Source organism: Heptranchias perlo, chromosome 21 (genome assembly GCF_035084215.1).
Source record: "Heptranchias perlo isolate sHepPer1 chromosome 21, sHepPer1.hap1, whole genome shotgun sequence".
NCBI lineage: Eukaryota > Metazoa > Chordata > Chondrichthyes > Hexanchiformes > Hexanchidae > Heptranchias > Heptranchias perlo.
This window is the reverse complement of record NC_090345.1, coordinates 34,797,728-34,810,482: the sequence shown is the minus strand read 5'-3', so window position 1 is coordinate 34,810,482 and position 12,755 is coordinate 34,797,728. Positions and strand designations below refer to the sequence as shown.

The following is a 12,755-nucleotide window of genomic DNA, read 5'->3' as shown; positions in this document are numbered from 1 at the left end:
AGGGAGTAAGTCATAAGATTGTAATCTAATGGAAAGCTCCAATGACATCATAAATTGTAAAAGCAGCACTTACATACCATTTGAATGTTAAGATTTGACTACAACGTTGGACTCGTTTTCTATTATCTGTTATTTTTTTTAAATAACATATGTTTCCAAATATATTTTCAATGTTATATTTATTATTTCTGTGCTTCATTTTTAGTTGTTTCTTTGTCCTGGCACTGACTATCTGTTTGCACCATGTTCTTGATACAGGATAATAGTCACTAAGGATCTAAATGTCTTGTGACATAGTTATGACAGGTTTGGTGAGCAATTAGCCAAAGTTGACTACATAATAATTCTATGCCATTGCATATTATGCAGAGGGATACTGTATAGTTTGAGATATTATGAGCATTATGGCAAGCTGGCTTTTTGTGGTGTGTTATGCAAGAGCAAATATTGGCTGACTGACAGGAAACAACTGATTAGGGGTTGATGGGTATTGTTCGGATTGGAGAAAGGTTGGAAGTGGTGTACCCTAAAGGTCAGTGCAGAGTCCACTTTTGTTCTCGGTTTGGACTTGGGCAAAGGGAACACAATCTCAAAATTTGCTGACAACCCAAACGAGGGGTTTGGCAAACAGCAAAATTGTGAAAAACTTCAGGAGTACATAGACAGGTTAGTTGAATGGGAAATCAGGTGGCAGATGTAAATTAATGTGGAAAAGTATGAGGTAATATATTGTGGGAGAAAAAACAAGGAATGAGCCTATTCACTTAATGGAAAGATGCTGAAAGGTATGCTTGAACAGACAGACCTTGGACTTCAAAAATATAATTCCCTGAAAGTGCAAGGGCAAGTAAAAAAAAAGGCATTTTGGGGTTTTATGAGTAGAGACATAGTCTACAAGACTAAAGAAGTATTAATTTTTTTTACAAGGCAATGGTTAATCCATTTAGAGTACTGTGTACAGTATTGGGTGCCCCATTATAGAAGATTATTAAAATCAAAGAGAGTGTACAGCATAGATTCACTAGGATAATGCCAGGGATAGGAAACTATAGTAGATACTATGGGAGATGTTTGAGATACAGGGACGATTGCCCCTGAAGCAAAGATGGTTAAGAGGAGATTTAATTGAGGTTTAAAAATTATGAACGGGGAATAGTGAAAAACTATTTCTCCTGGTTGGCAGTCAGTGACGAGGAGTCATCAATTGAAGATTGTCACCAAGTGAGGAAAGAGGTTCGGAGAAGTTTCTTTACTGAAAGGTTTGTTGGAGCATGGAATACTTTGTCATAAGGAATGGTGAAGGCAGAGTGATTTAAGTAAAAACTGGATGAATATTTGAAATAGAGAAAGGCACAGCACTGTGACAAGACAACAGGGCAGTAGGATTCATTTTGGATCGCTGTAGCAAAGCTGGAATAGATTAAAAAAAGGCAAAATGGCCTCCTTCTATGCTGTAACCTTCTGTGGTTCTATGACAAGTTGCTCAGTTGCATACCCAACTGGCCCAATGGCATGGGAGCCAATTGTGCTTTTACCATTTGGCCCAGTTGATATCTGGGATTTAGCTTCGGACCTTCCTGGTCTGTATAGCTCAGTAGCACACTTTTTTTGGTACACTTACTTACTGGGCCATCAAGTTTAGTTGGGTACTTGTTTGTTCATATTGTGGGTTTGACTGGAAACTGAGATAGAGAAGTGATATGGTTCAATGAATTTATACTGTTGCCAGTTTTTGCTTATTTTTTGTACCCTTGAGGGAAAAATATTGTTTCAAAGGTAACGCTGTCATACTATACGGGACACTGCAGTGTGATTAACAACAATGTCACAACCAACAATTATGTGATAGTTATCTTCACAGATGAAGTTGAACAGATAATTCACAAATAGCATTCATAACTGAAGATAAAATGGCAGCAATCACATATTCTATGCATAACAGTAGATTTTTAAATGGAAAAATGTGAATAATTTTGCTACTTAAGAAAATCAGTGAAAGCTGGTTTATGACATTGTTGTCATTGTGATGACACATGAAAAGAAAATATTATTATTTCCATTGCTATTTCTCCAATAGTGCTTTAAGTTGAGAATATGTCATAGCCTCCAGTGTGATATTATAAATAAGTAAAGCTGATCAAAAAACTCACAAGTGATAGTCAAGATGGGACTGGGTTAGCAAGGTATTAAGGCCTTGGCTCAATTGTAGCACTCTTTCCCGTAAGTCAGAAGGTTGTGTGTTCAAGCCCTACTCCAGGACTTGCTGTTTGATGGATCTTGCTGTGTGAAAATTGGCTGCCGTGTTCCCCACATTACGACAGTGACTGCACTTTAAAAAAATACTTTGGCTGTGAAGTGCTTTGGGATATCCTGAGGACATGATCAGTTGCTATAAAAATGTAAGTTTTTTCTTTCTTTCCAACCATCTGGCTACATTTCCATTAATTCCACAAGCCATTATCCTTGCCACAAGCCATTATCCTTGTGGTATTTTATCAAATTCTTTTTGAAAATCCACATAAGTCACGTCACCTGCATTTCCTTTATCAATCCCCTTTATCATTTTTCCAAAGAACTCTATTAGGTTGGTCAAGCATGACCTGCCTTTTCAAAATTCATGCTGACCGGACCTAATCGGCTCATATTTTTCCAAGTGCTCAATAATTTCATCTCGCATAATACTCTCTGGTAGTTAACCAACAACTAAAGTAAAACTAACTGGCCTATAATTTCCTGGCTGATTCCTGTCTTCTTTTGTTGAAAAGGGAAGTCACATTTGCTACCTTCCTCTAACAGTTTTCCTTTCCACAGAATTTTGCAAAATTGTAGTCAAAGCCGCTACTATTTCTTCCCTAGCTTGCCTCAGGATCCTCGTACAGAAACTATCAGGTCTTGGTGATTTGTCTACTTTATGTTTGAGTAAGTTCTTTAGTACAGTTTCTCTTTGAATATTAACTTCCCCTAATTGTTTTACACCCATGTCTGGTTGTTTTACAACATTAATATCTACTTCCTCTGTGAAAACTGAGGTAAAGCACTTATTTGGCATTTCTGTCATTCCCTCATTCTCCACTACAAGATTGACTCCGTTATCTCTTAGTGATTCCACCCCCGCCGTGACTATCTTTTTACTACTATAGTGTCTTTGGAAAGCCTTTTTAGGCTCCCTTTATTTTTTTTGCTAATTTTCTCTCATACTCTCTGTTGCTTTCTAATTTCACTTTTTGTAGCTTTTCTATAATCTTTCTATTTGCGCTGGCTTTCATTTTTCATTTTTATTATCTGCCTATAAACACTTGTTATTATAGTTTCAAATTTGATTTCATCACCCTGTATACCCTCAACATTTTTTTTAACTGGAACGTACTTGATTTGTATCTTTTCCATCTCCTATTGCTGATCTACAGTTGTAGTTGCCAATTTTCCCTTCTATTCAATCTGGGAAGGTCCCTTTTTATCTCACCATAACTTTTTTTGTCTTCAAATTTTCTTTTTCCTTTTCTATTCTTACATAACCAAATTATATTGTGGTCATAGAATCATAGACATTTATGGCACGAAGCAGCCATTGGGCCCATCATGTCTGTGCCAGCCGAAAAAGAGCTACCCAGCCTAATCCCACTTTCCAGCTCTTGGTCTGTAGCCTTGTAGGTTACAGCACTTCAAGTGCACATTCAGGTACTTTTTAAATGAGTTGAGGGTTTCTGCCTCTACCACCCTTTCAGGCAGTGAGTTCCAGACCCCCACCACCCTCTGGGTGAAAAAAATTCTCCTCAACTCCCCTCTAATCCTTCTACCAATTACTTTAAATCTATGCCCCTGGTTATTGACCTCTCTGCTAAGGGAAATAGGTCCTTCCTATCCACTCTATCTAGGTCCCTCATAATTTTCTACACCTCAATTATATCTTCCCTCAGCCTCCTCTGTTCCAAAGAAAACAAATCCAGCCTAGCCAATCTTTCCTCATAGCTAAAATTCTCCAGTCCTGGCAACATCCTCGTAAATCTCCTCTGTACCCTCTCTAGCAATTACATCTTTCCTGTAATGTGGTGACCAGAACTGTACACAGTACTGTAGCTATGGCCTAACTGGTGTTTTATACAGTTCTAGCAAAACCTCCCTGCTCTTATATTCTATGCCTCAGCTATAAAGGAAAGTATCCTGTATGCCTTCTTAACCACCTTATCTACCTGTCCTCCTATCTTCAGGCATCTGTGGACATGCACTCCAACGTCCCTTGGTTCTTCTACACTTTTCAGTATCCTACCATTTATTGTGTATTCCTGTGCCCTGTTTGCCCTCCTCAAATGCATTATCTCACACTTCTCCGGATTGAATTCCATTTGCCACTTTTCTGCTCACCTGACCAGTCCATTGATATCTTCCTGCAGTCTACAGCTTTCTTCCTCACTACCAACCACAGAGCCAATTTTTGTATCATCTGCAAACTCCTTAATCATGCCCCCTACATTTAAGTCTAAATCATTGATATATACCATGAAAAGCTACTGAGCCCTGAGGAACCCCACTGGAAACAGCCTTCCAGTCACAAAAACACACTGCTTTCCAAATGTTCCCTTAGTTATCCATGACCAAGTCAAGTCACGCTTCCTTCCTTGTTGGAGTAACATGAGAAAACAATCCTGAACAATCCTGATCCATGAGAAAAATGTTTCTCACCACAAACATTTTCCCTATTCCAGTCTATTATGGCTAATTAAAATCTCCCAGAATTGTATCTACTGTTAATACATGTCCCTCTCATGACGCTTGTCACTAGGATTTGATAAAAGCACAATATCTTTGAGTGAACCCATAGGAGACACAGAGTTGCCCCCGTGTCATGAGCCCCAATAAAGTAATGAAGTGTCACCAAAAATTATTATTTTGGCACAAACAATAAACACCTAAATCACATGAATTAAATAAGAATACTATCATCCTTATCCTCTATGTGCTCGAGTCTCTGCGGTGCCCACCGATCGTGGAAAACCTCAAACGTACCGGCAGACACCGTGTGCTCCTTCTCCAGGGCCACCCGGGCACGGAGAAAGCCGCGCAAGAGAGGCAGGCAGCCAGAGCTACCGCCCCCACGAGCCGCATCTAACCTGGACCTGTGGATGGTCACCTTGGCCAGGCCTCGGAGCAGACCCACGAGGAGGTCCTCTGACTTGCCCACCCCTCCTCTCACAGGGTGGCCAAAGATCAGGCGTGTGGGATTGAAGTGCAACCAGAACTTGAGGAGTAGCCTCTTCAAATAGTGAAACAAGAGCTGCATCCTCACACTCCTGTAAACATGGAAAACGGTCTCGTCCAGGCCACAAAGATTTCAGGCGGCCTCGGAGTCTGTAAAGTGGCTTAAAAGCTGGTGTGTGGGCACTGCTCCGTGCAACACTCCCAGCACAACGGTAGGTTTGTGAAATGTTCATATCATGTCTGCATGAACTTCTTTTCTCAGGGTTGGTAGAATGGCACCGGGCATAACACCAATGCCACCAGAACAGACACTAACAAGTGCCCCCTTTTTTCAAAGAGAGCACCACCAAAATAACTGGCTCATCCAAACTAAAAATACTGCGTAGAATTAAAATATGATGCAGTTTTCATTGTCGATAAAACAAACCAAGTCCTGCGGTGCCCACCAGTCGCAGAAGGCTTCAAGCAAACCAGCGGACACCGTGTGAACCTGTTCTAAGGTCTCCGGGCACACATGAGGCCTTGGAAGAGTGGCAAGCAGTCGTAACGTTCCTCCCTCACCCCCTGTCAAATCCTTCTCATCCTGGACCTGTGAATGGAGCTTTTCCTGCCAGGCCCAGGGGCGGACCGACCAGGAGGCCATGTCAGCAATGATTTATAACACCCAGCCGTAGGATTCATAGATTTTTGTCCTTCCAAACTTTGTGTTATGTAACATTAGAGCGAGGCGACACGGATTTGAATTGAAGTAAGAGTTATTACGCCAGAGGCTCAAGTGCAAAGTTTTTCCTATGGCGCATTGGTACCAGAGCCATCATTATCAAACTCAACCCCCCCCCCCAAACACCCCTGTTGTTTGTAGTGACCTTTACTCCATGAGAATGGAACAAAGATTCCATGGAGATGACATCACCATGTGAGGTATACAACGCGGGCTGATATTGGTGTTATTGTGATGTCACACACGGTTGAGGGACGATATTATAAGTCCCCTCCAGCCTGTTTCCGACTTCAATAATAACCGCAGGTCGGCGAGGATCGTCCCTGAGAGGCCAGTGCTGCCTTTAAGGTCGTGGCTGCCGTCTGACGTGAAGCGCGATCACAAGTGAGGAGCCGCAGACCGAGGGCCGCTCGGCAGGACACGGGCTTTGGAAGGCCAGACACTCGTGGGTTGAAGTGAGTAGATTGCGGCGGTGAGCCGGCGCGGCCTTGTGTTGGCTCCGGTTGAACTCGGCGGCCGAGTGAAAAGTTGCGGGCGGACATGCAATGTGTGCGGCGCCTCCTGCAGCTCTCCTCCCGGCTTCAGCGGTAAGTGCGGGGCGCCGGCTCCGGTCGGGGGCGTGTGGAAAGCGCGGCGCCAGGTGGGGAATGGATGACCGGTCCTCGGCCCCTGGTGATTCAGCAACCCTCCCCCAAATACACCGGCGGCCATAGGCCCGGCCGGGCTCCCTGCTCTGCGGCGGGCGCAGGTCGGATGTGAGAAGGCCTCCGCCCGCCATTAGGCTCAGAGTCGAGTCGGTCGATAGGTGAAGGTCATTTGTGGGGATGAATATTCTGGGGGCCCCGGCACCGCCGTGTGTTCGGTTCGGGTGTGTGGGGGAGGAGGAGCCCACTCCCGGCCGGGTATAGACAGCTTTTGGGCCCTTTGCCTTGTCCCGGAGAACTGCCCGGTCACCGAGGCAAGGTGGAGGCGGCTGCAGTTAGTCCGTTGACTCAGTTCGTCCGCGGTAACTTTAATTAATTGGGTGTGTAACAGGTTTGAGCAGCAAGCAGTGCCGCACTCCAGGGTAGCAAGTGATTGATGTTCTCCTCTGGAGTGGTGGAGTTTCAGAAGCATATGCACCCTGCACCATTCCTTTCCAGGGGTATCACCCCCACTCGGTGTATTTTCCAGTACACTTTTTCTTACATTTATGATATCTCCTTCTGTGTAAGCACACAAAATAGGCTCCTCTCATGTCTCAATGATTTTATTTAGTGAGTTAGCTAGCTATGCAGGACAGCTGCCAGCCAGCACAGTCAACATTTCTTCTCTGCAATCCCACCACCCCCGTGGCCCTTCCTGCTCCCCATGTTTATGTCCTCCCTACATAATTGCGTCCCCCCCCCCCCCCCCAGTGCTTCTATCAGGTTTCCCCCCTCTTCCTGCTCCATGTTCAAGTTCGATCATAGTTTGCTGAATCAGCCCTTTTCTGCTCCCTACCCATGTCCTTTTGCTGTTGTAATAAAGGTGGAAAAAATGAAACCCACCCACAATGTAGCTACGTTCAATCGTTTCGTTTCTGCTTCAGTAGCAACAGGAGCTGACACTCTGGTGGAGAGGGGGACAAGATGTACTTTTGGAGGTCTGTAGAATCATAAAAGCTTACAGCAGAGAAAGAGGCCATTCAGTCCTTTGATCTGCCAGCTATTTGCTAGTGCAATCGAAAACTAGATCCCACTGCCCTGAAGTCTCCCTACAGTTTTGATTTTCTCTGCTTCAAATGTTTATCTATTTTTCTCCTAAGATGTGATGGTCTCTGCCTTAACTACTCTGTGGCAAAGCATTGCATATTCTTAACAACGCTGTACAAAGATATTTCTCCTAATCTTTGCCCTCACCCTTGGTGACAATTTTAAATTGATGCTTCCTTGTCACTGACTTCCCAATCAGGGGAAATAGCCTTTGCCGATTCTATCGGACCAAATGCTGGAATATGGGATTAGAGTAGACAGGGCTGATGGCCGGCGCGGACACGATGGGCCGAAGGGCCTCTATCCGTGCTGTATAACTCTATGACTCTATGATTCACTCTATCAAAACTCTTCATATATGTGATTTTTCAGAGCACTTGTATGTGTTATATATCCTGCTCAAGTTGGCAAAGAAGTTGTTACTCTAGAATGAAACAGAACACCCTGCTGGTGTCCTCACCTTTTTTATAAAGAATTTCAAGAGGAAACAATAGATTGAGTTATTTGTCTTTTTCCATTTCCAGATTCCTTAAACGTCCTGTAAAAGTTTTTTTCAAATGAACTGTTTCAGTTCGGCCACCAGCTTTTAGGTTTAGCGATCTGCCCTGGCCTCATGAATGGGAGGTAATCACCACCATTTTCCTATTCAGCTGCGTGGTCTGCTGCTCTATTACCGAGGACTTGGTGTGATTCTAGTAGGGACTGAACCCCGGGGGGGTGGGGGGTGGTGTCCCCAGAAGTGAGCTTGTGCTAATCAGCAAAAATTTGAAATGGTATACATGCCATAACCACATGTACCCTCCACACCACACACTTATACATATTCAACCATTTGATGTAAAATCCAACAAACGAATGATAAGTTGGAAGGGAAAACAAGATATTTTAGAGTTGTATTTCTCTTTGTCAATTTTAGATGCCTTAAGAAAACAAATATCTGTTGTAGTTAGCTGTTGTCGATTTTTCTCTTTTTTTCCTTCTTTGTTGTCCCCCTCAGTGAATTTAAGACTGCATTTACAATACATTAGGGTTGGTAAGAAGTGAATCTGCTTTGTAGCGATGCTAAACTTGTACAAATAAACCACTGGTGTCGGTATGAAACAGTTTGAGCTTTGCACCGACACACAACTTGTGCAGAATAAACAACTAAATTGCAGTGTGAATGCACCTTAAGAAATTGCAATCTGAATCTGAAGTCACTGCCTGCCTCTTTTAGTAAATTAAGTAAAATGCAAATGTCTTTCTAAATATTGCAATTTTACATTACTGGAGCCACAGAAAATAATTATTCCTCACTGTATGATTTTTAAACAAAGGACCACACCTGGAGTGTTTGCAGTGGTTCAAGAAGGCAGCTTACCACCACTGCTCAAAGGCAACTAGGGATGGGCGATAAATGCAGGTCTTGCCAGTGATGCCCATATCCCGAGAATGAATTTTTTAAAAAAAATCGGTTAGGGTGCACATGTTTTGGACTGTCCCGTGATTGTATTAAGCATCCCGGTTAGTGTGGAATGATTTAACTCATGCAGAGAGCTTCCCTAAAGTTATCTCTGCATTGCACCTTAGTCCTAATGAGAGCAGTTTTGAGGTGTTTTGTACTTGCTGAGTGTATTCGTTGCCAGCTTCTGTTTATGTTGGATGTTAATAGGCTTTTCCACGAAGGGCAAAAGTATTTTTTCACTTTGTCTGAGGCTGGGACTAGCGGTGCCAAAAATGGCATTCGGCATCTTTTTAATATCAAAATGAACAGTATATTAGAAATTCACCATTGTTTTGTCAGTTTTCTTTTTTTTCCCCCCCTCCGACCCAAAGGTATTGACCATCATGGGGTGTGGTTCCATGGACACACAGCCCACCTCCCTTACCAAGTGACCGTTCTCCGTGTGAGCCGAGACAAGTGAGTGTTGGTGGGCTATTCACCAATGGGGGCTATTGCAGCCAAACCCGATAGCGTTCTCATTCGATGTCCGCGCACAGGCGCTTTCCAGCAACTATCACTGGGGTAATGAACAGTCCTGAGAACCCTGCTGATTTTCCCCTCTCTGGCCCATGGGTGCTGAGGTCAATTGTAGTGTCCCCTCTGCAACACTGGCCAAGATCAGGTAAGTTCAGCATTGACTGGGAATCCGACTTGGGACCTTGTAATTTGTAGAGTTAAGTTACATGTTGCCTTTACAAACTGAGGCATTGGGTGAATTCCAGCTTGTGCTGGTTAATTGGATTCCTTCAATCTTAAGGACTTTGAAAACACAAACTAGTTACTAGTTAAAATTATTGCAATAGTGAACCATTTCTTGGTTGACATTGATCTTTCATTATTTTAGCAATGTATACCTTGATATTTCTCTCGCTAGATTGTTCAGCCGTTTCAGAAAGGTTTTCTAAGAACAAAAGTTTTTGGTTGAAATTAAATACAGATTGTCCTGGAGGGAATGCATCTAGTAATCTGTCTACAGATGACAGCGCATTAAATTTGAGAAGTAATTCATGATTTATACATCAGTTTGTATTTCCTCCTGCAGCAAAAGTACAGTAATTCAATATTTACTGAACTGTCTCCTATTTGCAGCCTGCAGCCAACAAGAAACCTGAGAATGAATAACTCTGCTGTCAAGAGAATAGTGACCAATCTTGTGAAATCTCCTGAGGACAAACGTGAATATCGTGGGTTGGAACTCTCCAATGGCATCCACGCGTTACTTATCCATGATCCCACTACTGACAAGTCCTCTGCAGCCCTGGATGTTCACATTGGTATTAAGAATTCTATATCCTGTCTTAATTTCAACTAAAACATTAATGGTTCCCCTGTGTGCTTACTTCCTTGCTAAACATGAATTCTTTCAGTAAAACTGTATTATGTTAAATCAAGCCACATTCATGGTCATTATTGCTTTTCAGTTATAATTATTAACCCATTAGAGATTATTAAGGGTTATTAGAGCATCTCAAAAATAATGCCTATCTATGTATAATTTTGCCATATCCCTCAGACTAAGTTAATCAGATGTGCTGTACTGTTACCTGTAATAGGTATGGCACATTTATGAATTTTCCATCACTTTTTTCTGAAGTCAAGGATATTTTCTATGCAATCCGTTAACATAACTTTAACTCGTTAATCAAATTAACATCACTGTTTTGCCTGAACTTGAAAGCTGTCATATTTGATGCTCGGGGTCATGTTAAGTCAACCATTTCGACTCTAGTTCTGTATGCCCTACCAAATAATATAACAATTATTTAACTTGTCACATGCAGTCAATTGTTTCCACTTCCAAAGTTTTAATTTTTTCCCTGTTCTCTTTTTTTTGCCGAAGACGCAAACTCTAATTTCATGGTTCCCTGGTACATCCAGTCTTGATTGAGCTGCAATTTTCTCCAGTTAAACAATGGGAAAACCAAAGCCATCATCTTTGTTCCCCCCACTCTGGGCAAAAACTCTGTACCCACAGCATCGATTCCATCCCCCTACCTGGCCACTTTCTCAGGTTGAACTAGGCTGTTTGCAACCTCAGCGTCCTAGTTGACCTCAAGCTGTGCTTTGGACCCCAAATCCTCTATCGTAAAGATTGCCGACTTCCAGCTCTGTGACATCACTTGCCTCGGCCCATCTGCTGCTGAAATACTCATCCCTGCCTTTTTCTACTTCCAGACCTGGCTATTCAAATGCTCTCTTGGCCAGCCTCCCACCATCCGTGCTCTGTAAACTTGAGCTGATCCAAAACTCTGCTGTCTGTATCCCATCCGTACCAAGTCCTGCTCACCATCATACATGTCCTTGCTGACCTACATTGACTGCGGGACCCCAACAACTGAATTCTTTCCTAATATTTGAATCCTTTCATGGCCTTGCCCCTCCCTATCTCTGTAGATCTCTCCAGTTTGACAACTCCACCCAGAACACTCTGTTCCTCCAACTTTGGCCTTTTGTGCATCCTCACCTCCCTTTGACTCACCATTGGTAGCTGTGCCTTCACAAATCTCGATTCCACACTCTCGATTTCCTTGCCTAAATCCCTCCACCTCTTCATCTTCCTCTCCCCCTTTAAAACTCATCTCTTTGACCAAGCTTTTGTTCGCTCATCATAATATCCTCTTCTTTGGGTTGGCATCCATTTTGTATGGGGTTATGTTTCTGTGAAGCACCATGGGACATTTTTCTATGTTAAAGGTGCTATATCAATGCTGGCTGTTATAGTGGTGAAGTAACTATTATGTATGCGATTAGACAGGATATGGCAGTAAGTTATTTCACTCTGAGCATAGCAGCTGAGCCCAATCCTGTCTGCATATGTGCACTTTAAAACAGGAGTATAGGAAACCAATCAGGAGCAAGAATCCTGACTTTTTTTCCTTCCCTTCCACCCCCCCCTTCCAGGAGTGCTGAAGCCAATTGTAACACCCCAAACAATGGCCATGACTGAAATCAGATGGTCAATTTTCCAATTCCCTGCAACAGTTGGTTGAATTACAAAATAATTCACCTTTTTAAATTTACCATTTTGACACACTTAATTTATTCTTGATATTTTCATCTTTTGCACCCATATGATTGTAGAGGAAAATACGCTGAATGTGAAGCTGGGCCAATTGCAGAGATTCTCAACATGTTGTGCCTCAGAGTGATAGGATTTGGATTTGCATCTGTTTACCTGAGTTCCTAATCTCTCACATGCTGCAATGCTGAGATTTTGAGCAGAAACTAGATTATTCTGCAGAAAAAAGAACAGAAGCTCATCTAAATCACCTCATGATGATGGCCTCATGCACTGCCTGGCAACCAGCTCAAGGTGGGGGGCCATGGAGCAGATCAGGTGGGAAGATGCAGGTGTGCGAAGGTCTGTGAAAGCAGAGGAACAGATAGATTCTCTCTACCCCACCCCAAAAAACGAAGTTTGGAAGGTTAAGTTAAATTGAAGAAAACATTCTTTTTTGTGTTTGAGAAGTTTAATGATTATTCGATGAAAATTTGTGGAATACTCATCTTGCCCTTCTTTGAGATGCAATACAAATACACTAATATACTGAAAAATTAATTGGAAGCTGTTTAGGTTACACTTTGGGTGTGTAAACCTGTTTTTAATTTCAGTGTGATAATT

The 12,755-nt window shown here is 42.6% G+C and overlaps 1 protein-coding gene across 2 annotated transcripts in view; it reads left to right on the top strand.

Moving 5' to 3' along the window:
* The first annotated feature begins 5,890 nt into the window (after nt 1-5,890).
* Nucleotides 5,891-12,755, top strand: part of ide (insulin-degrading enzyme) — a 109,629-nt gene continuing 102,764 nt past the window's right edge. The window contains exons 1-2 of one of the 2 annotated variants that reach the window (XM_068002449.1): nt 5,891-6,372; nt 10,223-10,407. In XM_068002449.1, coding sequence (XP_067858550.1) covers nt 10,248-10,407 — 160 coding nt within the window. In that variant the 5' untranslated portion in view covers nt 5,891-6,372; nt 10,223-10,247. Of the gene's footprint in view, nt 6,373-6,402; nt 6,505-10,222; nt 10,408-12,755 lie in introns of those variants that run through there. The other variant, XM_068002448.1, reaches the window with a different exon arrangement.